This window comes from Chelonia mydas, chromosome 2, assembly GCF_015237465.2.
Source record: "Chelonia mydas isolate rCheMyd1 chromosome 2, rCheMyd1.pri.v2, whole genome shotgun sequence".
In the NCBI taxonomy this organism is placed as follows: Eukaryota; Metazoa; Chordata; order Testudines; family Cheloniidae; genus Chelonia; species Chelonia mydas.
Genome location: NC_057850.1, coordinates 147,087,189 through 147,113,846, shown reverse-complemented (window position 1 = coordinate 147,113,846; position 26,658 = coordinate 147,087,189). Strand labels below are relative to the sequence as shown.

Below are 26,658 nucleotides of genomic sequence, written 5' to 3'. Positions count from 1 at the left end.
TTTCTAAACTATTAATTCACAAATTATTTTATTAGATCCAATATCAGTTTCATCAACCAAATCCACAGAGGCAGAATTGTAAAGGTGCTTATAAAAACATTAGTTTTGCTACAATCTTGGAAGAACCTACATACATATCCTCTAAAGGCACAGAGTCCCCAACAATCATAAAATAAGTATGCAAATATGACATGAGTTCACCAGGATTCAGAAAAGGTATGGATGTTTATATGGATAACAAGAACATCCATAATTACAAAAGTAAGGATAAAAGAATAAATTTAAGTATTTTGGAAGAGATATAAACACTCATGCTTTAGCACATAAGTGGACCTCTGACAGAGATAAGGAAGAAACTTGCTTTATGGGCTGAAGCATCTGTTCCTTACCACTGTCAAAGACAAACTACTGGACTATGATAACTTGTCTGATTTAATATGGCAATTCCTATGCACTAAGCAGACAGCGTCTTGTATAGATGCTAATTAAATATCCAGACTTTCAGCAGGAATGTACATGATGAATTGAACAGCTTGTTATTCATAATCAAAATTCTTAGAAAACAATTACAATCACGAAGACAAATGTTTAGATTAGCATCAATTACAAAAATTATCACTTAAATGTACTACAAAATAATTTGTTTTAATGATTTTTGTAGAAAAGGAGTGCATTAACAGTATCAATGAAACTGAAGTTATCCATTTTTAAATGTATTTGCTTAAAAACTGAACTTTGAATTAAAGCTTTAGTGTGAGTAATTATTACTATGAGTCTGATCTTGAACGATTTGTGCATGCAGAACTTCCATTTAAAGTACATAGCACACTTCTAAAATTGGGCCCCATATGAATTTAATTCTTCCCACAAAGTCATTTTTAATATTGGTGCTTTATTTCTTAGACTAATGAAAGATCAGTAATTAATCACTAATTTTACTCCAAAGATAACCTTAAGCAGCTTTATTAGGAATCTGTCAAGTACCATGAACATTTAAAATGTTATGACATTCAGTCAAATATGTGCAATCTGGAGTGTTTGTGCAAAATTATTAGGACCTAGTCTGGCTTGAGATGTAGACATGCAACTCCATGTTGATTTCAATGAGATCTCTGCTCGACTTTCACATCTCAGGGCAGAATTTGACCTAAATTTACATTTTTGGAATTTAAAAGAAGAATCCTTAACTAATATCTGTTCAAAAGCCACCACTGTAGAATGTTTTAGAAAAATAAACATTTTAAAGTTACTGGCAGATAGCATTAGTGCAATTACTTTCACTTCCTTACTTGCACACAGTAGGTTAAAAAAATATAGTCACGTGTGGAAAAGCATAAAACATTTTAGAAACAGTATAGCTGCCAAGTAAAGAGAACAGGGGAAGAGGAGATTTCTGCAGCACAGTTTATTCACAGTGCCCGTTCAATAGAGTTCAACCCTTAATGCCTTTTAGTGCTCCAGAAAACAAGGTTTACAACTTGTAAACAAGTTACAACTCTTTTCATACAAAAATAGATCAGCTATGTAATTTTTCCACAGATTTCCTAGCTCTGACTAGAAAGTTAACATTTTCATATTCAGCCATACAGTTGATGACATCTGGATCAACTTCTTTCTTTGAAGAACCATTTTTGGTATTCTGAATTGCTACATGGTCGCAATAATGGTGCTGGATTTCCATTGTAAGAGTTAGACTCGGCTTGTAGGCACTTCTGGGTTTGTACATGGAACAAAGTACCATCCTACAAAAGATGATGGAAAATTATGATTTACAGCACAGTCGTAAAATTAGAGTTATTAATTAAATTTTACCATATTTTAAATGTAACAGGAAACATCTATATCTAAACTTATACTTTTCCTTAAGAGCACTGCATTGAATCCAAGGAGCCTGATGCCAAGGTCAAAAACTGTGTCTTTTGGGTTTACATGAATGTTGCTTTGCAGCACTGGGGCCCAAGAACCTCAATTCCTTTCTTACTGGCACAAGCTGTGGATAAAGGAACCTACGGGCTTCCGGCTCGTATGACCTTGTTTGACAAAAATCTTTAGCTTTTTGCTTATTTTGTAAATAGTTTTTATTTCTGTTGGTAGTTTTAGGAATTCTGTATAATTTTTAAGGTAATTTACTCATCTTGTTTAGGTGGCCATACTTCTAGTTGTACCTCTATTCCAGGTGTGTCTCTTGCCCAGAATCTTTGAGAAGTTAGATGCCTATTTTGCTTCAGGGTAATGCAAGCCTTGGATGGATGCAAGGTCTGCCAGCTCTTCATACACAGAGTCCCCAAGGAACTTCAAGCTGACACTTAAGGCCTTCTGATTACAGGAGTCTCGAGTTAATCCGAGCGAACCTCAACTCCATCAGCAATGCCTGCCAAGAAATTAGGTTCCTAGGAAGCTACATATCCAACTGTGGAGAAATCAAAGTCCCCTTTCCCAGTCCAAGAGGAGGTTCCAGGACCCAGCTGTTTCCAGGTTATGCCACAACCTCTCTTAGCTCCAAAAGGCAACAAATACCTCAGATGCTGGTGCAGATGCACTGGTTCTGAGGGGAAAACAGGTTTTTGCTGGCGCTCTGCTTCTTTGCCACCAGTAGTGGACTACTTGTTACATTTTAAAAATCAAGGATTCTGACATCCATCAGTGTCAACAAATCTGCAATGTTGGCCTATCCCTCTCCTGTTGAAGGTTTTTCCATCTTCAGCCCATGGAATCCAGGTTCCTGAAAGGGTTGACCAATATCTACTAGTTTAAGTCCCAGTGCCAACACAGGACTTAAACTTCATTCGGATCAGGCTGCTGGGAAGGCCATTTGAACTTTTGTATGAGTGTTCACTGTGCCACTTATCTATAATGGCCTTTTTAGTGGCCCTTATTTCAGAACACAAAGTGAGTGAATTGCATGCTTTGATGGCTTGACCCACCACTTACTGTTTTACAAAAACAAAGCAGTACTAAAAGATTATCCTAAGTTCCTCCCAAAGGTGGTGTCAGAGTTCCTCTATGATGTTAGCTTGAGCAGACAGAATTTACAGTACTTATGCCACTCTTTTGCCCATCTTCTGTCTGGGTTGCACTGCTTGCTAGTCTCTCATGAGTATACGAAGAGGTCCTCAAAAGAAGAGAAGTTACTTACGAGTTACTGTGTATCTTTAAGGGGTGCTTCTGCATATTCATACTCTCTATCTATCTCCCCCCTCCCTCAGAATTCTTACACATCTCTGGATTCTGGAGTTCAGAAGAAAAGAACTGAGACTTACACTTACTTCCCTTATCTAGCTTTAAGTCCCCAAACATCTGATGCCTTGAAGCAATGCTTGTACATGGAAGACTGCAGAGCAGGCACCTTCAATCTCATGAGTGTGAACATGCAGAGGCATCCCTCAAAGAACCATAATTACTGGTAAATACCCCCTTTCTAAGGTATGCTAGTTTAATTAAAAGAATGGACCAAATCCTGCACTATGATCACATGCACAACTACCATGGATTTCCATGGTAGTTATGTGTAATTTGAAGGCCAAGTTTGTCTTAAAGAAACTTATTTCAACAGCTGTGAATTTAGGTTTAGATGAGCATGGTATAAGAGCCCAAAGAGATTACTGACCCCTAGACACAACTCCATGTACCCCAAAGAACACATTCAAATGTTCACCATTCCCCATAGGTGTCTTGAAAGTTGGCCAAGATATATACAACCAAATCCTACAGATAAACACATTGGGACATTACACCACCGAGTTAGTGAAATTGTGCCTGTTTTCAGTTGTTAGACATCCACTTGTTTGGATATGCTGGAATCTGGGCAAACTTTCTTCATTAGCTATGACCTAACTAAAACAGGGAGATTTGAAAGTGAGAATATTTACTGCCTATAAAATTGGAGTTCACCTAATAATCGGTCAAAAGATGCCTCTTTTGTTTGTTTCCTATATTACAGATCACACTATTTTGAAAATAAAAAAAGCAAATTTATAGTGCACACTTATCAGATATCATTACAGCATATATTATACAACTTAAAATACATGCCCTTAAACAGATATCTGTAGAAAGGGAATTAAAGAAAAAAATCTATATAATTGTTCCCATTACTACCTAGTTTCCTCTTACGAACAGCCTGATCCTGCAAGCCTGTGTTTGGCGCTCCCACTGACTTCAGTAAGAGTTTCTGCAATCAGATTGGGTTCTCAGTGGAATTTTTCATACATATAATGAACAAGGTCTCACAGAGGGCTTGTCTACACAGTGGGGTAATGCACACAAACATGCTGAACACTGATTTGCTCTGTATAGACCCTGCTGGTGTGCACTAAAGGTTCCCTACTGCACTTTAATGTAGTACCGTTTCAACAGCAGTAAATTACCTTGGCATGCACCAACAGCATCTACACAGAGCACTTAATGAACAACATGCTAGTGCGCTTTAGAAATCACTGTCATGTAAATGTGTGTTACCCCACCATGTAGACAAGCCCAGGGATGAACTATTAACAGTTGTCTATTGCAAAATGCAAAAATTTTCTGATTTGGAAATAATTTTGGTAAAACATTACCATCTTGTATAAATTTTAGCACAAGAAAAATGTAATTATCATTGACAGCATAAAATTTGTGGGCCAAATCCAGAGGTCCTTTTTTTAGTTTTTACTCATTATTTACTTAGGACCTGATTTAAAATCCATCAGAGTCCATGGAAAACTTCCCACTGACTTCAATGAGTTTTGGATCAGGCCTCATGTCTTTAAATCAGGCAATTACCATCGCTTTCAATACATGTCACAATATTAACGGTCTTATTGTACATTATTACCAACATCTAGAGTATACATGTCAGAACATAATACTGAACCTAATAACATCCACACACAAAACCATTATGTTGTCTAATGGCTAAAGTTTCTCACGATGAACAACCAACATCACAAACATAAATATCTAGGGAAACAACATTTAAGTTCTGTTGAAAAACAATACAGCTACTTCACAGCTGCTTATGAAATGCATCATCTTTAGCCAACACATGTAACAAACATCATAAACAAAAATGCAACAAACAACCAATTCTGCTCCTGTAGTGACTGCAGCCTCATCTCTTCTTCATTCTGTTCCTTTCATTTTTCTAGAGAATGATTCTTCAAACTCTGATTCACATCATTAAGGATTCCCATAATTATGCCTCTACATGGCAAAATGCATTTCCCCCCTCTTTATATAAGCTTTTCCTAAATGCTTTTTAATGACAGGCTATGACCTCTGTTATCAATCTCTGATAAATTAGTGCAATTTTACAGTTTCATATCAATTCTATCCTCCAATTTTACCTCTGTCCTACCTTTTCCCCTAAAAGAGTGTAAGAACTTTCCATTCTACAGCTGGAGATTCTCAGTTTTGGATGCACAAAACATCACATGGGGGCATATGACAAATGGCAGTGTTCTAATTCCTCTCCTAACCTGCTCAAAAAGGCTTGTGCATGCTGCACTGGAGAATGGAAGAAACAATGTAAATCATATTTTCCATCAGCTAACTGCAGACCCCACAAAAGAGTCTGAGCTCCTATTTTAAATGCAAAAAAGAACCCAACCTTAATTATAGCATCGTTGCTGTCCTGTCACACTACATTATTCAGCTGAGTAATTTTTTCAGTAACAATTCCCAGTACAAATGTATTATTATCAGTATTTGTGGCAGGAGGTCACCTGAAGCTCAAAAAAGGAAGTTAGGTAGGGACAGAGGTGAAAGTAAGCTGGTATGCCCTGGTACGGCGTACTGGCAAGAGTCGGTGCACCGTACTGGGTCAGCCTGGCTTCCCCAGCGGGCAATTTAAAGGGCCTGGGGCTCCCAGCAGTGGTTGGAGCCCCAGTCCCTTTAAATTTCCTCCAGAGCCCCGCTGCTGGTAGCCCTGGGGTAGTGGCTGCAGGGCTCCGATGGCTATTTAAAGGGCCCGGGGCTCCCCTGCTTCTACCGCCCTGGCCCTTTAAATAGCTGCCAGAGCCCTGGTGTCGCTACTCCAGGGCTCCGGCGGCTATTTAAAGGACCGGGGCAGTAGAAGCAGGGGAGCTGCAGGCCCTTTAAATAGCCCCCAGAGCCCTGGGGTAGCGAGGGCTCCGGGGGCTATTTAAAGGGCCGGGGCTCCAGCTGCCTCTGCCGCCCCAGTCCTTTAAATAGCCGCTGGAGCCCTGCCGCTTCCCCAGGGCTCTGGCAGCTAATTAATGGATGGGGGCAGTAGAAGCAGGGGAGCCCCAGGCCCTTTAAATAGCCCCCAGAGCCCTGGGCTGCTGCTGCTACCCTGGTGGGGGATGGGGGGGGCACTTATCTTACAGGGTGGGCTGGGGCTGGCTCTGACCCCCCAGCCCTGCCCCTTCCACCCTAGGCCCTGCCCCTTCCAGGGGCCAGAGCTGGCCCCAGCATGCCGTTAAGTCACTCGACCTACTTTCACCCCTGGGTAGAAAGGGAGAGATTCAAAGAAAGCCTTGAAGGTGGTGACTGGTAGCTTAAATGTAATGCAACAGAAGATGGGGAGCTAGGGTAGGGATTCAAAGGGAATGATGTGATGAAGTCAACAGCCATGGGAGAGGATTTTATTGGCTCAAAATTAATACATTAGTTTTAAAAATAAGTGCTTCTGAATGCACTGAACTTGGAAGTATTTCAAATCACATTTTTCTCAAATCTTGCTTTTTCTGAAGTGTCTGGGACCCATTAAATATGTGTCATCTTAGGATAGGTCTACACTGCACACTCCTTATGGCAGCACATAGAGTACATACACTATACAAACCTCTAGCATGGGTATAAATAGCAGTGTAGACAGTAAGGCATTGCTTAGATAAGTAAAAACACCTGAACCCTGTGGGTATGTACCCAACACAGCTCTCTATATGGCCAAGCAGTCCCTTCCCCATCTACATTACGATTTTTAGCAATGTAGTGTCCCGGTGGGAGTCTTTTCCTGCTGCACGGAAAGGCTCTGGCAGTGGGGAGAGCAGCACATCAAAATGTGCCCTCCTCTGGGCTGAAAGTGAAAAGTGGGGTGGTGGCACCATTTTGATGGACTCCCAATACTTGTCAAAAACTCCATACATTACACTGCCAGAGGTGAAGATGGTGAACAGGCACATTTTGATGCAGGGCACGTTTTGATGTGATGTGGTGGGGAAGGCAGCAGGGACTGTATGGGGAGGGTGCTGAGGGCTTGGGTGAAGAAGGAGGTTCTGGGGCATTGTAGATCGGGGGCTGGGGGGGGCAGGATAATCAAGGGACTGTGAGCTATGGGGTATGTGTGACGGCTGGGGTAGCAGGTATGCTTCCTGGACAGCAGGATGTGGGAGGTATATATTGGTGGATAAAAGGATTGCGGGGGTAACAGGGACCATGGGGTGGCAGGGCAGCCTTGGGATACCCAGAGGTTGCAGGAAGTAGGTATGGCAGCAGGAGATGCTGTCGATATGGGCAAAGAGAGGGTAATACAAGTGATGTATAGGGGGACGTATGTATTTGAATGTAAGGGGAAGGGGATTTTGGACAGGGGAGGGCAGAGAAAAATGGTGGGCAAGTGAGTGGGCACGGATAGTGGGGACTTCAATGAGTGAGGCATAAGGTCTATGGAGGCAGCAGGGAGCAGGAAATTGGCAAGGAAGTCTTGGGACACAGAAAGATAGGGACAGAATGGCAGAAACAGCAACAGGCAGTAGTGTGGGTGGAGGCAGAGGCATTTCTGTGGTGGGCGATGGGGTTGGGAGACAGTGGTATGGTGAAAGGAAGACGGGGAGACAAGGGGTGTGTGGAGACAAGCTGCTGTGTGTGGGGGGGAATAGGAGCAAAGAGACTATGTGGGGGGTAGATGAGTGAGGGTCAGGTGGAACAAGCACCCGAAATACTCTCCCAGAACTGGTGCATCACAATGCCAACATAATACAGTTGGAGGTACTAAGACAGGTACTAAGACCCTGCAATCAGGCACCATCAGCACAGAGGGACTGGGCTCATCCCACAGCCCATTTTCCCAAGACTCTTTCCCCCACACATATCATCACTCACCCTGCTCCCTCCCCCATGGCCATACCAAGACTCTTCAGCCAAAAATGGGCCGTTTAAGAATTTTTTTCCGAGTCTCACCTGTTTTGTATTCAGATAGTAAGAAAATTATGAATTTTTGTGATTTGAAAATGGACTCACTTCCAGATGCTAGCACCACATAAGAGGTAGGCTACTTTTACAAACAATTAATAACATAATTTTGGATTGATAGACAATTCATCAGAATGGTTTCTATCTAAGAGCTCTGGATGTAATACCCCAATCCATATACTGGGTTTGTGCTGCTTGCATGATGACCAGAAACAACAAAGTTAAAAAACTGACACGCTTACCTCTCTGAAAACAAATTTCTGATTTTCAGGAATATTTTGAACACTGTCTTGACACAAGTACATTGTCAAATAGTCAGTCTCGGAATCAACTGCTGCACAGGCTTCAGGCTGCCGGGTGTTGTAACGTATTTCATTATGAGATGTATATTCGAAAAACTGCCAACCCCAGAGAGGAAACAAAGGATATTAATTTTACATGTGCAAACAAAAAGCATTTTATTAGAAAAAAGGATGCAGTAAAGGTAACAATTTCCATCTATCAATGTGCTAAAAAGGTCACTTAGAATTGTCTGTTCATTTAGAGTTGGAGAGAAATTCTGTTCAGAGTTTTCATTCCAGGAGTCTTGACTACTAGTACTGACTTTACTTTCTATGGGAAATCAATCCTGCAGCAGTATTATCACCACATATTGTTTCTGGTTGCACCCACAATGTGCTAAATGCTGAACAAACATGAAGGAAAGCAGAGTTCCCTACACTGAAAAAGTTACAAATCTTACAGGTTGATTTAAAAGTTTGATTGTAATGCAATAGTTTTTAACCTATATCATCACTACAGTGGGATGGAGACTAGTTTATAGATTGAGATTAGGCCTCCATAATTTTAGTGTCACAAATAATGCCATTTTTAATTAAAGAGTTGGTTGCTCATTGAAACATTAAAATGTTCAGTTTGATCAAAAACTTGTTTCCAATTACAGTTTACAGTATGCAAGATGAAGTGCATTTCACTACGTCAATTTTCAGGATGATATTCTAAGCAAAATTAGGTACAGTTTCTTTTAAACATAAATAGGATTTTAAGGAAGTTGTGTGGCGTTGGTTATTGTATGATACTCTATAATCCAGTTTTGATTGCATTCCTGAGCAACTCACTTCTTGTGCCTATAAGGCTGAAAACACTGTAATGGTAATAATTGGGGTAACAGAAATTTGCTAGGAATTCTAAAAAAAAACAAAAACTTTTTTCCTGCTTTTCCTGGAGCTACAGTGATATTTATCACGGATTTTTGCCAAAATTTGGACTTCATCAAAGGGGACTGGGGAAGTTTAAATAATTATTTGTATTTAGCATGCTTGTAAATCATCTTTAGCACTATTGTGCATGGATGTGAGGGATGTTTAAATTGTTTTAGGGGGACTAAGTTATACTTACTATGGTAAGATAAGAGACTTATCCACCCCAGAAAATATCATACACATTGTTATCAGTGCAGCTGCCCCAGTGTTAAAAACTATTTACAAAGAGAAAGAGAAAACCATTTACAAAACAGTTTTAGGAAGTATGACTGAGGCTTTATGGAAGCAAACATACCTGAAACAATTGAAAACAGCACCCAGTGTTAATATGTATAAAATATTCTAGTGTAGAAAGACAAGTGGAAAGTAATTTAAAAATACTTTTAAAAAGTCACAGAAGAGAACTGCTGGAGGACCACATTTTATCAATCACGTAAACTTCCAGAAGCCACATTGCAAGAGCCTAACACTTTGTAACTGAAAACTAGAACTTGCCAGAAAATGAAATTTCTGTTCTGTGGGAAATGCTGACTAAAAAAAAAAAGAATTGGAACGAAATGTCGAATTTTCTTATGGAATGAAAACTTTTTATTTGAAACAATAGAAACATTTCATTTTGATAATGCTGAAACATTATAATATAAAATATTAAATATATAATTTTAAAATTAATGTAAACAAGATGAATTGAAACAATAATATTGAAACAAAACATTTTGACATTATTGAAATGAGAAAGTAGAAACTACATTTTGACTCACCCTCCCATAACATTTTGTTGAAATTGACATGTTTTCCAATGAAATGTCTGAATTTTTATAAAACTGCATTTTCTGATGCTAAACTGTTCCACTGAAAAATTTTCAGCCAGCTCTACTTGCAACATGGTTTACACCACCAATCATCTCAAATATATGAATAATGGAAATATCAATAGTCATGATTAGCACACCACACATTCCCATGCAGGAGAGTCAAGTTATATTTCTTGATTTTATTTTTTATTCCCTCATGTTGAGGACACTGAACCCCAGGAGATCAATTTGAACCTGAAAACAAAGGCAGATTTTGAGATATAAGAGTACACAGAAAGACTTCGGGTTTTAAGGTACGCTGTGTGGCCTCTAACCACGCACAACGAGGGTTGGTAGCTTTGTCGCCAAGAGCATGGCTCCCACTGACAAAGCGCTGTCCACACTGGTGCTTTTTGTCTCTGAAACTTTTGTCATTCAGGGAGGTGTTTTTTCACACCCTGAGTGACAAAAGTTTTAGTGATGAAAGTGCCAGTGTAGACAAAGCCTTAATCAGCTATTGCTGGGAAAGGAAGGGTGGTGAGGAAACTATCTAGAACAAAGACTGTAGCTTAAGTTAGGTCTTAGCCATTAGAAAGCGTATTTTTACTTTTGTTTGTTTGTAACCATTTCATCCTTTATTCCTTCTACTTGGTACCACCTACCCTATGTCCTTCTGTTAAGAAACTTGTTTTATTTTTTACTGTAAACGAACACAGTGCTATGTTTCAAGGGAGGGGTGTGTTTACCCCAGTTAAGTTGATAAACTGTAACGCACTGACTCTTTAAAAGAGAAATTAACTTAATATCTTCCATGAATGTACAGTGGTAGGGGCTGTGCATTGCAGAGAGACGTCTCTGAGGAGCTCAGGGGCTGGAGTTCACTGATTGTTCAGGCACGGTTTGGGCTGGCAGAGCCTTGAGGAGTTTGCTGGTGAAGAAGACAGACCAGTGGGGAAAGGAGCTGACACATAATCTAATCTCCAGCAAAGTTCACTCTTGCTGAGGCAGAGGTAACACAGTGGCTCACAGCTCTGGGTGCCCCCAACAGCATGTTACAGGAATGAAAGAGGGTTGTGCAAGTTAGGAGATTAGGCAAGGGAAATACATGAGGTATTTTAGTTTGGGTGATGGGGGCAAAGAAGGAAAGGCTTTCTCTAGGATGCGGCAGGGCTCACTAGGCTTGGATAGATAATAAAGTTGGGGATGGGTGTGTGTGTGTGTGTGTGTGTGTGTGTGTGTGTGTGTGTGTGTGTGTGTGTGTGTGTGTGTGTGTGTGTGTGTGTGTGTGTGTGTGTGTGTGTGTGAGAGAGAGAGAGAGAGAGAGAGAGAGAGAGAGAGAGAGAGAGAGAGAGAGAGAGAGAGAGAGAGAGATGTGGACTGCTGGTCCTTAACTTATATCTTTCCCTACTTCTTTCTCATAGACTTCCAGCCTCCACTCCTCCATTACTGAAACATTCAGCAAACACTCCCTAACAGTGTGGAACTACTGGGGTAGTTCCTGGAATGGCTGATGTCCATACTATCCTCCTTCTGTCGGTGGTGTGCACCCTCACCAGGAGCACTTCCATGGGCTGAGAGCCAGGGCTCTCAGCTCCCTGCCAGGAGCCCAGCAGTCCCCTTGGCTGTCGGCTCCTAGTCGGGAGTGGGGGTCAGCCACCCAGGCTTCTCAACTCCCTGAGCGGGGAGCCTCCTGTCAGCAGCCCAGCTGGGAGTGGGGAGCCAGGCTCTAGCTACCTGGCTTTCTTGTCAATTTCATGGCTTCTGGAGCCGTGAAACTGACAAGACAGTCAACAGAGGATGTAAGTAACACAGCTGTCTACACTGACACTGCATCACCCCAACTACACTGACATAAGCAATATGCCTCTCGTGGAGGTGGAGTTATGATGTCAGTGTAGTAGGGCACTTACATTGGTGGGATACGGCAGTTGTGTGTACACTGACATAATTAGGTCGACATAAGCTGCCTTATGTTCCCTTCTCAGGGACCTGCTCACAAAACCAGAAGGCTTTTACATTCCACCCTTCCACTCCCCATTTGTCTAAAACTGATCAGTTGTGAAACAGTAATGTCCAGCTGAGCCTAATCAGTGCTATCTCTCACCACTGGTTCTTAACCATACTGAGAAAGGCACTGGACTCTTGAGGGTTCGAACCCAAAGGCCAGCTACAACCCGTCACTGTGACAAAACTTCCCAGACTGGAAGTGGTGTTCAGAATGCTTTCAGACTTGCATCCAAGCAGATTTGGCTCCTACAACTCCAAACAATAATGGATTAGCTACTGCAGTCAACACTGGCCTCACCTCCTTTCCCCAATGAATCCAAATATCTTCCTTCTATACCCCACTCAGACTGATGCCACCCTCCTTATAACTTTTAGCCCAGTGGTTAGGGTAATTACTTGGGATGTGGGAGATCTGGGTTCAATTTCCCCTCCTGCCTGCGTGGAAAAGAGATTTGAACTTGGAACTCCCATGTTGCAGAAGAGTGTCCTAGACACAGGTCTATGGGATATTCTGGAGAGGACTCCTAACCTCTTAGGTTAATGCTGTTCCATTTTTATAAATAATTAAGTAGTCATTGGAGCAAGGACTTGAACTTGGGAGTCCCACCCCACTGTGCAACATTAACAAATTCTGGTGACCTCTTCTGTGAGTGCCCCCATGTTTTGGAGCAAGGAGTTGAAATTTGGCAGGGGCTGGCCTGTCTGTCGGGGATGTGCCTTTTACAGTTCCTGTTGACTGCATAGGAAGACTGGGAGCCAGCAGGGGGCATTATATTGTGATACCTTCACAACAGAATGAGAGTTAATTTTCTTTTATTTCTAATCAAGAAAAAGAATAATTGCAAAATGTCATCCTGTCACAATAACCTTTTAAAAGCATGAAAATAATAGTTCTCTCTATTGGTTTTGCCCTTTTACACTGGCATTTTTTTTCTATTGGAACAAAGCTTAAATTAATATGTTTTTGTTGAAAAACTTTCATTAGAATATGAAAATATACTAAAAAGGAACAGAAACCCCTGACTATAAAATTACTGGATGAGTGCCTTTTGGAGTTCATCCATTCCTATGGATGTGATTATCTCTGATGTCAATCCATGGAAGTAGTCACTTCTTCCTAACAAGAAACTAGCTGACTAAATTATCTGTTTATCTATTTCATTAATCATCTCACTGAACTACTCATTTGAGACAGTGTGTTGTGGGAGGAGATTGAGTTGTGGAACAAGGAAAGGGATGACATTTAATGTGCTTAAAATCTAAGATGTGCCTAACCTCACCCAAATCCCTTGGCTTTATGATGTATGACTACACCCCCAACCTTCATCTGTCTTTGTCTTCAGGGCAGGGACTGTTTCCTGTCTTTAGAAAGTACCCACACATTTTGGCCTCTGCTGCAGCCTAAACAACCAATACTATTAAATACTAACACTGATAATATAGCTACTTGTAATAAATCTTACTGCCACATGATAAACCATGGCAGGAATAACTCTGTTCTCAATTAAATTCAATGGAAGTTTGGGATGCTTCCTCCCCCCCTCCCCCCCAAAAGAAGATAAAATGAATTCTGTATTGAAAGTTTCCCCTTGAAGATAGCTTTGCTCATACTCCTTTATATTTTAATTTTCTTCACAGTCAGACAGTTTCCAGAAGTTTACAAAGGTTACTGGTAAACTGCATGACCTTCCTCAACTCTGGTGCTCCTCTGAAACTATTTATCCTTCTTGGAATAACGTGTCCCTGTTCACCTCCCCAAACCCAGCCACCTGCCCAAGTTTTCTAGTCCCTCCTGCTACACACTTACACTCATCTACCTCTCAATCATACACCTAGATATTTTACCACCCCTTCCACAATGGGCACGCCATACCGCCTCAGTCCTGGAAGGAACCAGAAAACATACCAGGATGGCTGATACACCAATACATCAGAAAGAGTGCTGGCATGTGGAGGCACCAATCAGTCCTCATTAGAGCCATGCGAAACCCCAGCATTAAAAGACTACTTACTCAAATATCTTAAGTTATTACAGTCCTGGAGCCCTGCAACACTTTCAGAAGGTTAAAGTCTCATGACTGTATGTAGACAGACCAAAACTGTACACAAAACTAAAGCAATTTTTGTACTTGGTAGTTCAAACTATGAGATGTATGGTGAGGCTAACAGGCTTCAAACCTAGAAAGCAAAAACCAAAGCTGAGAAAGGATCAGGTTCTCAGGGAGTTTAGAAGAAACACCTTTACCCAGGAGGGCAATTAATATGTATATATTAAAGTTAGACAAGTATTCAGATGAGAACACATTTTAAAAGGTACAACTGCTTGACAGATGTGGAGAGACTTACATGGGTCAACATGGCCTAGTTATCTTCCAAATGTAACTTAGAACTGTGAAAACCTGACTTCAGTTTTCTGTTGGACACAAGAAAGTTAACAGAATCTCATGGAGGAACCAAAAAGAGGAACGGTGCTTAGCCAAGAGGAATGGCTAAGATCACATTGCAGTGGCCACATGTCCCCTCAGAAATACTGTGCAGCATTTTTACTTTGTATCCTACATCCTAAGACAGTTAATCATAACATTCGTCATAACTAAAGTAAAAAACAAATCTTACCTGATTTTGTCCCATACCATGGCATGGGTATAATATGATTCTGTGCCCTGTTACTTCATGTTCATTTGGAGGGTTATAATCAAAGCAGTAATTTGCCATTCCTCTATTTTGCAGCTAAATAAGACAAAAGAACATATTAAAGCATCAGCCTGAAGTAGATACATTTGTGTCACTTCATACCCCATGTTGTATTATAGGCTTCCCACTTGCAGTTCTGAACCCTGGTAGAGCTGGTTTCACTGAATCAGGGCCTGGCAACAATAGACCTGATAGAGGTGACTTTGTAAAACTGAACCTGATAACAGTGGACCAGAGTAGACGTCGTGCAGCTGGCTTTGCTGAACCAGAACCTGGCAGCAGCAGACCTGGTGGCAGCAACTTTGACAGATTGGATTGGAGCAGACCTGCTATTGCTGACTTGATTGGACTGGGCCATGCCTGGCAGAAGTGTATGGGAGGCACTCACTTGGATTGCCACATAATCTAACTGGATTCCTGAGTCAGGTTTAGGTAAGTGGGGACTGTGTCCCCTTTGCCTCCAGCAAACTAGCCAATTAACCACTGAGCCCGGGAAGTCTGCCATACCTCCATAGTTCTTTTTCTCTTTTTGGTCATTTCATTTTTTTTTTTTTGGTTCTTTAAATAGAGATTTATTTCATTTTTCAAAAAATAAAAGGACTCTCACGTGCTTTCAGAGTGGAGAAAAACCCTGTGAAGGCAACTAGTATTTAGGATTTAAGTTCCTAAAATCTGCATGTGGATACAATTTCAATGGCGACTTGAACCAATGTTTTATTTATTTTTAAAGGGATGACTAGTCATCGTGTTGAACCCGGCCTTTCTTACTGCTATTGACACTTGCAGAAAGATTACATTATGTGTTTTTTTAATTAAAAAATATTCCACAGGCAAATCAATAAGGACTTCCAATTAATAAAAATATCAAGTTACTTGAAAATTAGTTGAACCAGGGCGTAATAATAATTTTAAAATGTATACGTTTTGCGCAGTCACATATTTCCCACTGAAACGAATGTTGAAACAAAACAACGTCTGTAAATAAACATTAAAGCTAAATGCCTTTTACCTGAATCCTATTATGTCGCATATAAAAGAATAAAAGAGGCAGGTTTAGTGTGCCTATGATTACTGAAGGTGTAATTTTGCTCCTTCTCAAGTACTAGGTGATAATTATATCCATAGTTTCCGGTGCAGAGAATGAATAGACATGAATAAATTAGGACAAATCAAAGTAAAACAAGTGAAAGGGTATTCCACAAATATTTTTCTTTACTTTTGTTTTCCTCCACTTTTACCTACTACCAATTTCCTCTTTCCACTTTTTTTGTATGCATTTACACTGTAATACTTTTAGCCTCAAGAACACTCCTTGCACACCCTTCTCCAGATGTTTCTCACCATTCTGGTGAGTGCATTAACACCATTAATCAACATGTGACTAAACAATAAGTGTGATTTTGAATTATGATAGATCTCTATATGAGCAGCTGTAAACCTTGCAGTTTAGTGGTGCTTTCCAGAGCTAAAGGAAGTCTCCCTGGCTTCCTTTTTATTGTAGAGTGGCTTGGTTTGAAGGCAGTTTTATTAGAACCTATTCTATCTCTTTTGTAAATTATTATGGTTTGACCAAGAGAAATTTTGATTTACATTTAACACTAGTAAAGGGCTACATACAAAAATAGAAAAGTAAAATTGAGCAAAGCTTGAAACAACTATAAAAATTACAACCCTCCCACCAACACTTGCACCCAATACTTATAATATCTGATATGAAGGAATATCAGATTGAAGTTATGCTGAATTATAAATTATGATAATTTTCTTACATAAACTAAAATAATAAATGGGTTTCTCTTGCCCTCAATAACTGACTTCAGAGTTGGAGGTACTACTCAGAAATCTAATTGTGTTGCCAGACTGGCCACTTATTCCAATGGGAAGATCAACTGAGTCAAATATTCACCCCAGCTGTCACTCCCCAGATGACCGCTCCAAGCAAAGATGTCACCAAGACTGCATCAGACCAGCATAAATATTCTCCTGCCTATACTCCATTAAACATCACAATGATTATCTCCCAATTTAAGTTAGCCATGTGTATTCTACAATATTATTGACTTTTAGGCACAACACTATTTTGTGTCTGTGTGCATAAGTTAACTACAAACCAAATTACTGCACATACATACAACTCTTTCTTTGTATGCTGTAGACATAAAGGAGAGGAAAATTTAAACAGGGTTCTGAAACTGCAAACTCAAAAGAAAAAACACTGTACAAAAGATGCCTAATTACCTCAAATTTGAATTCAGAACAACTTTTTATGTAGTATTTATGCTCCATCATTGTGTCATCTCATCTTTGTGTCCCCTGCACACATACTTTTGTTGTGCAGACAAACTTCTAACATATAGTGCCAGTACGTAAGCCTGACTATAACTGGATCTCTTATTTTGTGAACTCAGGAATTTTCTAATGTCATTTTACAGCCATAAAGTAGGCCTTTTAGAGATCTAAGAACCTGATATATGGGTACAACCAGGTGCTAAGCACCTAAATGATGCAAGGTGCACCTGCAGATATTTGCACCCATAAACTGCAGACACAAAAATAAAGGTTTAAAAACCATTTATGCATGAATTCACCAGTCTCTTATTCCAAGGCTGGAACAGATGAGAGAGGGTTTGTGAAAACACTATATTCTCCCATTAACTGAAGAAGACAGTTTGCTTTGTGCTGACAAAAATAGTACCATAATAATATCCATTCATTCATGTAATCTCTCGTAATATTTTTTTCCAACACGTAACAAACAAGCTTGAATCATGCAAGAAGAGTTAAAGTAAGAGTATAAACAGAAACTTAGTATGGGATTTTAAATTTGTCTGTGACTTACCTTAATATTTTAGTAGAATGCTGCATTAAAGAAAATAAAAACAAGAAAATATTTGTTCTCCTTATGAAGTGTTTAGTTCAGCTCATAAAAGTTGTCAATAATTCTGTCCATGCAGGATTTCTGATTGTTTCTTTGCCTACATAATTTTTTGTCTTCCATGCTGTGTATTCTGTAACCACAGTCAGTCACCATTCCCTTTGGAGGGTGGGGATAGGTAATAAACTGCAATTGTTAAAATATTCTGAAATATTAGGGACCATTTCTGACAGGAAGACAGGACAGAATTGTCAAAAAGTGCTCAACATTGGCTCATTGTCACTTGGAGAGGAGTTAGACTTCCGACACCTATTGCTTTTGAAAATCTCCCTCCAAAAATCATAGGCTAACTGTGTTTGTGCCCTTCAACTTCCACAAAGCCTAACAGATTTCAAAGAAGTAGGGATGGAGAGCGGGGTGTCTTGTCTGGATCTGTATTAACATCCTATAACCTGTTTGTTGCCTTTTGATATTATCACTACAGATCCCCACAGTGATAAAAGCAGTGATAAACACCAAGGAGGTAGGACAGACGCAGCTCTCTTACCTAAAGAATGACTGGAAGTCTGCTTTCCTGAACTGGACATCAGACCTCAAGGTGAGATCAACAGTAATGCTGGGCTAAGGTATGGACTGAGCACCACGCATCAGCTCTGCAAATCTCTACAATAGCGATTTTCTGAAGGCATACCTGTGACACAGAGACCCCTGGGCAAAGGGTCCCCATTCTTTGCAAACATCTCTCACCTTAGATCTGACAAACTAACTACACCAAACACATATTACAGGATATTTATCCATAAAGGGCAACATGTGAAGTATCTACAGAAAGCTTGTAACTTGTCAAGATTCATTATCATTGAGAGAGTTCTGTATGGGTAATATTTAAGAAATAATGTATTTATACTGAAAGTATGTTTTATGGACTTGGAGTAAAAATTAGTCACCATTAGTCAATATGTCTCAGTGATGGCCCACTCCAGCAAGAGGGAGTTGTCACCCCTGCCTAGTCAGCTGGTGAGGTAAGGCAAGGTTCTGTTGTCCACCCTTGCCATATCCCAGAGCAAGCAATGAAAACCATCTAAGACAACAGCAAACACTGAAACCATTTGGACACGAAAAGGGACATTATAGCAGGCAGGAGATCACCCTGGCTATGAAGAAAGACAAAAGACTGTTTCAGTATAACAGCATGTAGAGAAAGGCACTCTGGGTCCATTCACTGAGGAAACCCCTTAAGGAGTGGGGGGTTTTAATGAACGTTTGTATTCTGGTTCTTGTGAAACCAGACGGCTCTGCAAACAAATGAATTTTGTGGTGAAATCAATAGTTACCTTTCCTATCTAACAAATAGGCTAAGTGTAGACCAGTGTTCCCTTTAATTTTGTATGTCAATGTGCAGAATGAATTTTGTTATGTGCACCAATATGGAGGTGATATGAGGTGGGGGTGGAGCCGAGGGGTTCGGAGTGTGGGAGGGAGTTCAGGGCTGGGACAGAGGATTGGGGTGTGAGGGTGTGAGGGCTCTGGCTAGGGTGCAGGCTGCCCCGGGGCTGCAGCGGGGAGAGAGGACTCCCCCCAGCCCTCTTTTGCCGCAGCAGCTCGGGGCCGGGTGAGAGGTGCCTCTCTCCAGCCACGGCAGCTCCAGCGGGCCTGGGCCAGGCCGAGGGAGGGGCTCCTCTCCCTGGCAGCTCTGGAGGCGCTGGGCTGGGCCAGGGGACCTGTGCATCCCTAAAGAGCCTGCTGCATGGCTGCGCAGCTGACAGGGAACTTAGGTGTAGACCCATATCACATTGTATGATTTTGTTTTGTGTTGTGCCCAGTTGTTTCCATCACTTTCTCCCACTTCCATTTAAATCGGGGTGGGCAAACTTTTTGTCCCAAGGGCCACATCTGGGTGGGAAAATTGTATGTAGGGCTGGGGCAGGGGGCTGGGGTGCAGGAGGGGTTGCGGGGTGTGGGAGCGGGTATGTTGTGCAGGAAGGGGCTCGGAGCAAAGGGCTTGGGTGCGGGAAGGGTGCGCGGTGCTGGAGGGGGCTCAGGGCAGGGGGTTGGGGTGCAGGACGGGTTCAGGCCCTGGCCCGGAGCTCCGGGGTGGCAGTGGGGCTAAGGCAGGCTCCCTGACTGTCCTGGCCCTGCTCCGCTTCCGGAAGTGGCCAGCATGTCTGGCAGTAGCTGCTGGGGGTGGGGTGGGGCAGGCGGCTCCGCCGTGCTCTGCCCTCGCCTGTGGGTACCACCCCTGAAGCTCCCATTGGCCATGGTTCCCCATTCCCAGTCAATGGGAGCTGCGAGGGGTGGTGCCTGCAGGTGAAGGCAGCACACAGAGCCCTCTACCCCCTCCCCCGCACCCAGAGGCCGCAGGGACGTGGTGCCGACCACTTCCGGGAGCGGGGCGGGGAGCTGGCTTTAGCCCTGCTGCGCCATGGGGCTGGCAATCCCGTGGGCTGGATTGAAAGCCCTGGCGAGCCGGATCCAGCACGTGGGCTGTAGTTTGCCCTCCCCTGAGTTAGATCTTTATCTTTTCTTAAATAAACCTACTTTTGTTTTATAAGTGCTCACAAGCGATGTGACTTCCAGGAGTGGTGATGTAAAGTAAAAAAGGTAAAATGGGGTATCCTGCACCTTTGGGTGCAGAAAGGATGTTGAATTTATGTGAGCAGCCAGTTTCAGGGGCTGGATACCACAAGGGAATGATTCATAAGGACTTGGAGATTGGGGTGCACTTATCGTTAACTTGCAAGGCAAAGTCAGGGCTGGCATAGCCCTGGGAAGAGTTCTTGAGCGGCTGAAAGGCTGATGGTGTCAGGTCGCTAACACCCAACTACCACAAGAAAGGCTCCCTCTTGCTGGAGGCAAGGGTAACAAGGTAACTCTCAGTCTGGGTGCCTCGAGAACAATCACAGTACCTTAGAAGCAGACTTGGGGCTTGTAAAAGGCACCCTGAGACCTTCAAGGACTTGTGTGCTTGCTAACTCATATTCAAAAATATTATATATCTTAATTCACTTATCTCCACGTTGGGAGAGGATCTCATTCTATAAGCCTGTCACCACAAACTACGAATTATCTGGATGATTTACAAAATCACTTAGTTACTATCTTGACAGAACAAACTCTTAGTGTGTACGATGTGTTCCCTGACTTCTCCTAGCAAGGAATATGGTTTGAGGAGGAAAACCTGACAAATTTAAATTCTCTGGATTATTACTGTAGATAGAACTTTGAGCAAAATCCTGAAGATCATATAATCAAAGTCACGCTAAAGAAAGCCTGACATTGGCTGGAAATCTTGTTGAACTTAATTTTGAAAACTGACCTTTCGTGGATTTGATTTAGACTGTTTTGAAGTTGCCCAAGATTGCCTTGCTTTTGAGTTAAGATTGTTTGGGATGATATACCCAACTGGAACGCTCTGGAAGAACTGCTACATACAGTCTGTAAATTTTCCATGAATTACAGTATAAAACCCAGATTAACCTGGAAAAAGAGAAACTAGTGCTTTTCTTCATTTTTGTCAGGTTTCTTTTATTTAGTATGGTTTGATTTCTTTGTCTTGTTTTATTTTCCATTCCAAGTTAAAAAGTCTTGGTTTTCAACCAGGAAGCCTAGCCAATCATAGGTTTGGTTTTGCTTGCTCATCTGATGCTTTTTATACCAGTTACTGTCATTGGGGGATGTGAGGGAAGAGACTTAATCCACTAACAGGACCTAGCCTCCGTTCCAGTCTTTCTGCATGGACCAGGAACTAGGCTTACTACAGAAAGAATTATGACTTTCGTCTCAAACTGAAAATAACTACTATCAACCTATCCTTAAAAGAACGCTCCTAGTCTCCCCTCCCCCTTTCCTTTTCCTATCTTCTATTTTATATGTGTGCAAACATTTGTTTGCGGAAACTGTCCTTACAAAGCAGTCAGTTTTGTCAGTAAACAGAGAAAACTTTGCTTGTAAATAAATTGAGAAAGCTTTGGTTGTAAGATCACTAGCATTTACCTCATGTAAGAAACATGATTAAAAAACAAAGCTCATTTTTGTAACTTGCAGTTTTTCCTGCATGCTTAGTTTAACAGCATGGGAAGGTTACCATCGCATACATTTATTGAGAAATTATGCCTGAGATCATTAAAAAGAACCCTAAAACACAGCATTTACTGGAGTCAGGCACATAGCAACCGTTCGCAATAATTAATACCATTTTTGTTAGCAGCTGAATTTCTTCATTTGTTAGTTCCATCAGAATTTTACTGAATGCAATCTCATAAAAATTTCCTTTTCAAATTGCCTATTATGTTTTTGGTTATACTTTTTTCTCTGATTTTGTTTCACCTTCACCTTTTAATGAGAGAGACTGGCACATCTCCTGTCATGTAGATCAATGCAAACAAATGATTTCGCTTCTTTGCAAGCTCTTTAACCTTTGACTGATCCTTTCACTTGTTTCTAATCTAGCAGAACAAGATTTTCTTCTTCTGAAATATTTAAAGAATTTATTATCTTTGTATATGTGGTTATTTGTTCTTTAACATTTTTATCATCAGTCTACAGTCTTGATCCTGCAGAACTCTGAAGTCAATGGGAGTTTTGTATGAAGGAGGACAGTAGCAATAGAGATAGTACAGACTCTCAAAGTGAGGTTCTGTTTTGAAAAGGGACTGGAGTTGCAGGTTCTGTTTTGAAAAGGGACTGGAGTTACTGTCTCAATGCTTTTGATCAACTGTGCTCATTTTACCAGAAAAAAAGCTATTTTTTTCTAGTTCTACAACTCAAACCTGTGCTCCTCAGTTGTTCTGCATGAGTCTGGAAGGAATGGATGAGATTGCTTTGGACTGGCTGTATTCCTTCCTTGTTCAGAGGTCCTAAAGGATTGTATTGGACAATTGCTGATCAATTCCAAGTGCTCTTTCATATGGGGTACTGTAAAGTTCCAACATATCACCTCTTTTGTTCAGTATGTAATGGGTCTGTGTGACACTCTGTATCACACGGGAACACCGTGCACCCCCATGTTCATCCTTATAATATGATTGTGTTGTATCCAATGCAAAGTTTGTCATGTCGGGTGTCTTCAGAAGGCTCATGATGCACTGAGCATTGTTATTATAGTAATGTTATAGGTTGTAATTTCATGTATATAGTTATGAGGCTGAAAATGTATCCTTATGTCTTAAAACAAGACCAGGCAAAACTCTCCAGGAACAGAGGGGCAGTTCACAGCTCATCAGGGCATGTATGGGACAAACCCTGCCCAGCCTCACAGGAACAAAGGAGGCTGGCCTAGGCAGCAACAAAGGATCTGTTGGACTCTCGAGTGAGTCACCCCCCTTCCTTTGGTCAGTTTGGGACTACAATGAGGTAATGCTCACCTGACTCTGAAGGGGAGGGCATAGCCAAGAGGGAAGAAAGAACATGATAAAAGGGAGAGACGTTTGCCATGCTCTTCCTCTCTCTCCCACCTCCATCTACAGACATCACCACCAAGAGACTGAAGCGCTGATCAAAGGGGAGAGCCTGGCTGAAGGGCAACCAGCCAGCCTGTGGTGAAAAGCGTCTAAGTTTATAAGGGCACTGAAAGTGTAAAGATCAGTTTAGAATGTGTTTTGCTTTTATTTCATTTGACCAAATCTGACTTGTTGTGGTTTGACTTATAATCACGTAAAATCTATCTTTTGTAGCTAATAAATTAGTTTATTCTACCTGAATCAGTGCGTTTGGTTTGAAGTGTGTCAAATTCCCCTTGGGATAACAAGCCTGGTGCATATCAATTTGTTTGTTAAATTGACGAACTCATATAAGCTCGCAGCGTCCAGTGGGCATAACTGGACGCTGCAAGATGGAGATTCCTAGGGTTGTGGCTGGGACCGGAGATATTCGGTTGCACAACCCAAGCAGTGGCTGGCCAAAAGTGCTCACTCACGTAGCTGGGAGCAGCTTACATGCCAGAGGCTGTGTGTGAACATCCTGGGAGTGGGGGTTCTCACAGCAGAGCAGGGTAAGGCTGGCTCCCAGAGCTGAGGATTGGAGTGGCCTAGCAGATCACCGGTCCAGATAACACCAGGGGAATGTCACAGTCTGTTAGGGGAGTGAATGAGGAGACTTGGGCTATGGTGTTTTCAGTACACTGACAACACACAGCTTTATTTCTCCACTGAGAAAAATCCGGTAGAGGCAGTTAAGTGACTAATCCAGCACTTGGCAGTATTAAAGCATGTTAGGTCAGTCTGGCTCAGTCAGGACAAGACTTAGGTGATGTTGGTTGCTTGAAATTAAAAACCAGCAGTGTCAGAACTTGCTCTAGGAAGGGCCCGAGATTATAAACTTGGGGTAACCACAGCTACACTTAGAAGACCAGGTGACATTTAGGATCATTTACTTGTCCATGCCTGGCCAGAAGGGTACAGCCTTATCTTTCAGATTTTTTGCAGTGTAGATGTACCCCTGAGTGTCTTAAACAGCACATGACACCTGTGCTCAAGTGTTAGTTTTGACATATAAAGTCCCAAAGGGTCTGGGACCAGATATCTGAAGGATGACTACTGCCCACCGCTCCCCATGACAGAGCACTACAGTTGTGATCACTAGAGGTGCTCATGCTTGACATAACAGAGAGGGGACAGCTGGCTGAGTATTCTCCATAAGGCCCCCAGGGCTCTGGAATATCTTCCTAAAACTGGCCCAAAACAGTTCAGATTTGTCAGCTTTAATGGCATGCTTTGGAGCCCTTTTGAGGGAAGTTCAGAAATTGAGCTGCTATTTGGTGTACTGGATTATTAGTATTTTTTACATTAAGGATTGCTGCTTGGTAGAAGGAGTGATACTAACTGAGATGTGTATTACTGATAATCAACAAAATGCTCAGCTGATTGGTGTGGGTGCTTTTTATTGCTACAAATAAAAATAAAATTCTAAAAAAAATCATTAATAGAAAAAGAAGAGTTTTATTTCTTGACTATTAGTCTAATCTGTTATGTGTTCATATACGTTTAAAAGCACTTTATTCCTGTTTTCAAGTTCAAAACTAAAAACATAGCCCCAAGCCCCAACAAATGCTTTTTTTCCTTATCTGTAATCTTTTAAGAAATGTTGAAAGCCATACTCAATAACCCCATTAGCCCACGTAAGACTTAATTTTGAGCTGCAATTTATGGCAGGTTTTGGTCTTAACCATACTATTTTACTTTATATTAAATTTCTAATACCCCCAAATTTTAGTGTCTACCAAGTCTAATTAAATTCTACCAAAATCAATGTTTTCTGGAATAAAAATATCAGGTACATCTTTATCTTCCATATTTAACTAATAAAAGAGAGGAGGGAGTGACTTAGGGAGACACTTTCCAGAGACCAGTGAAGCATGTTGCTTACCATTCCAAAGAAGCCAGGTCTGTCTTCAGGTACATGAAGTTCAGGGTAAATATTCTCCAAGAACCATTTAAAGTCTTTACATTTGAGCTTCTCTCGAAGCAGCCTCCTTTCTGTCACATCTCCATAGGGCTCCTACAATAAAATAAAATACAACAGAAGAATAAGAACAGGTGCTTTCTGTTAGATTAGCAATATAGACTATTAGGAAACTGATCCTGCAGTGCTTTCCCAGGAAAAAAAACCTCCCATTGCTGGGCCCTGGATTTGGTTTCATTATTATTAAATTTATTAATATTTTAACAACAACAGTTCTTTCAAACACAGTGCAAATTGAATTCTTTTTAAAAAAAATCTATTTAAAGTGAGAACATATTAGCAAATTCACAGTTAAGGCTCTTTGACTGGATATTTGAATGTCTTGATAACAGTGCATGAATTTAAGTTAAGAGTGCTAAATTATTCTCACCATCCATTTGCAAAATCCTCTCTAAAGACATCATTAAACTTAAATGTGTTTAAAAGTTTGGAAAGTCTCAGTTAAGGTTGCCTTTGAATGTATATCTTGTGAATTAGTAAACTGAATAAAAGAAAACTAAGTTTAAAAATGGAACCTTAAATCTGCTAAAGAAAGCACCACTCAAACTTTTCACTTGCTACAGATTCAAATAGAGCGCACATCATTTCTTCAAATCTGTCTTCAAAATCCACTTCCTTCCATAGTCCAAGGGTTCTCAACCTGTGGTCACAAACTCATTTGCAATCCCCAGGTTTCCCAGAGGCCACGTTCCTTTTCCTCTGCCCCTTTCTTATCCTTTCATTAAAACAAAAGTAAGTTTCTATCCTCTCGTTCCATCATTTCCACAAATAAGACAGAGTCTGGGAGGCTTATGAAATTACTTTGTCCTATGCAGACAAAAGGCAAGGGCCCTACGCACATCCAAGGACTACCACATCACCTCTTGCCTATTCATGCATGAAATACAGTTAAGTGGATACTGTTAGGGGGCTTATTCCTTCACCCACTCACTTCCCTGGTCCTTCTCGCATGAACAGAGAGCAACAATACCCGAAGTCCAAAGGTGCAAACAATTCGATGTTTATTGGGGTGAACTTCCAGCAAGCATGATTCCAGTTTCCTTCCTTAGTATCCTCCTTCCCAGCTCTGACACCACAGAGCCTTACACCTGTGTCCCTGTTCCCATTCCTGCCCTTAGCAAAACAGGATTCCAGTTTCCTTACCCCCATTCCCTGTTCCCATCTCCCACCCACGCCCACCCCCTCCCACCCACGCCCTCATTGACTACAGATTATATAGTAAAACTTGAGTTCTGCTTAGCTATACCTTAACCAATCATTTTCCTGAAATTTAACTAACCAATCCTAACATATTGTAACATGATTATGTAACCAATTATATCCCACCACCTTAATTAGTTTACACCCAGCAAAATTAATTATACAGCAGACAGGAACAATCACAGAACCAGACAGAGATTATACAGACAAACAATAGCAAAGTGGGAACTATAAT

At 41.2% G+C, this 26,658-nt stretch overlaps 1 protein-coding gene across 1 annotated transcript in view; it reads right to left on the bottom strand.

The window, feature by feature from the left end:
• Positions 1-26,658, bottom strand: part of GALNT12 (polypeptide N-acetylgalactosaminyltransferase 12) — an 89,844-nt gene continuing 63,186 nt past the window's right edge. The window contains exons 7-10 of the mRNA XM_037893393.2: positions 25,128-25,259; positions 14,813-14,926; positions 8,376-8,531; positions 1-1,742 (exon numbers count right to left, since the gene is read on the bottom strand). Of these exons, the coding sequence (XP_037749321.1) occupies positions 1,605-1,742; positions 8,376-8,531; positions 14,813-14,926; positions 25,128-25,259 (540 nt within the window). The 3' untranslated portion in view covers positions 1-1,604. The remainder of the gene's footprint in view (positions 1,743-8,375; positions 8,532-14,812; positions 14,927-25,127; positions 25,260-26,658) is intronic.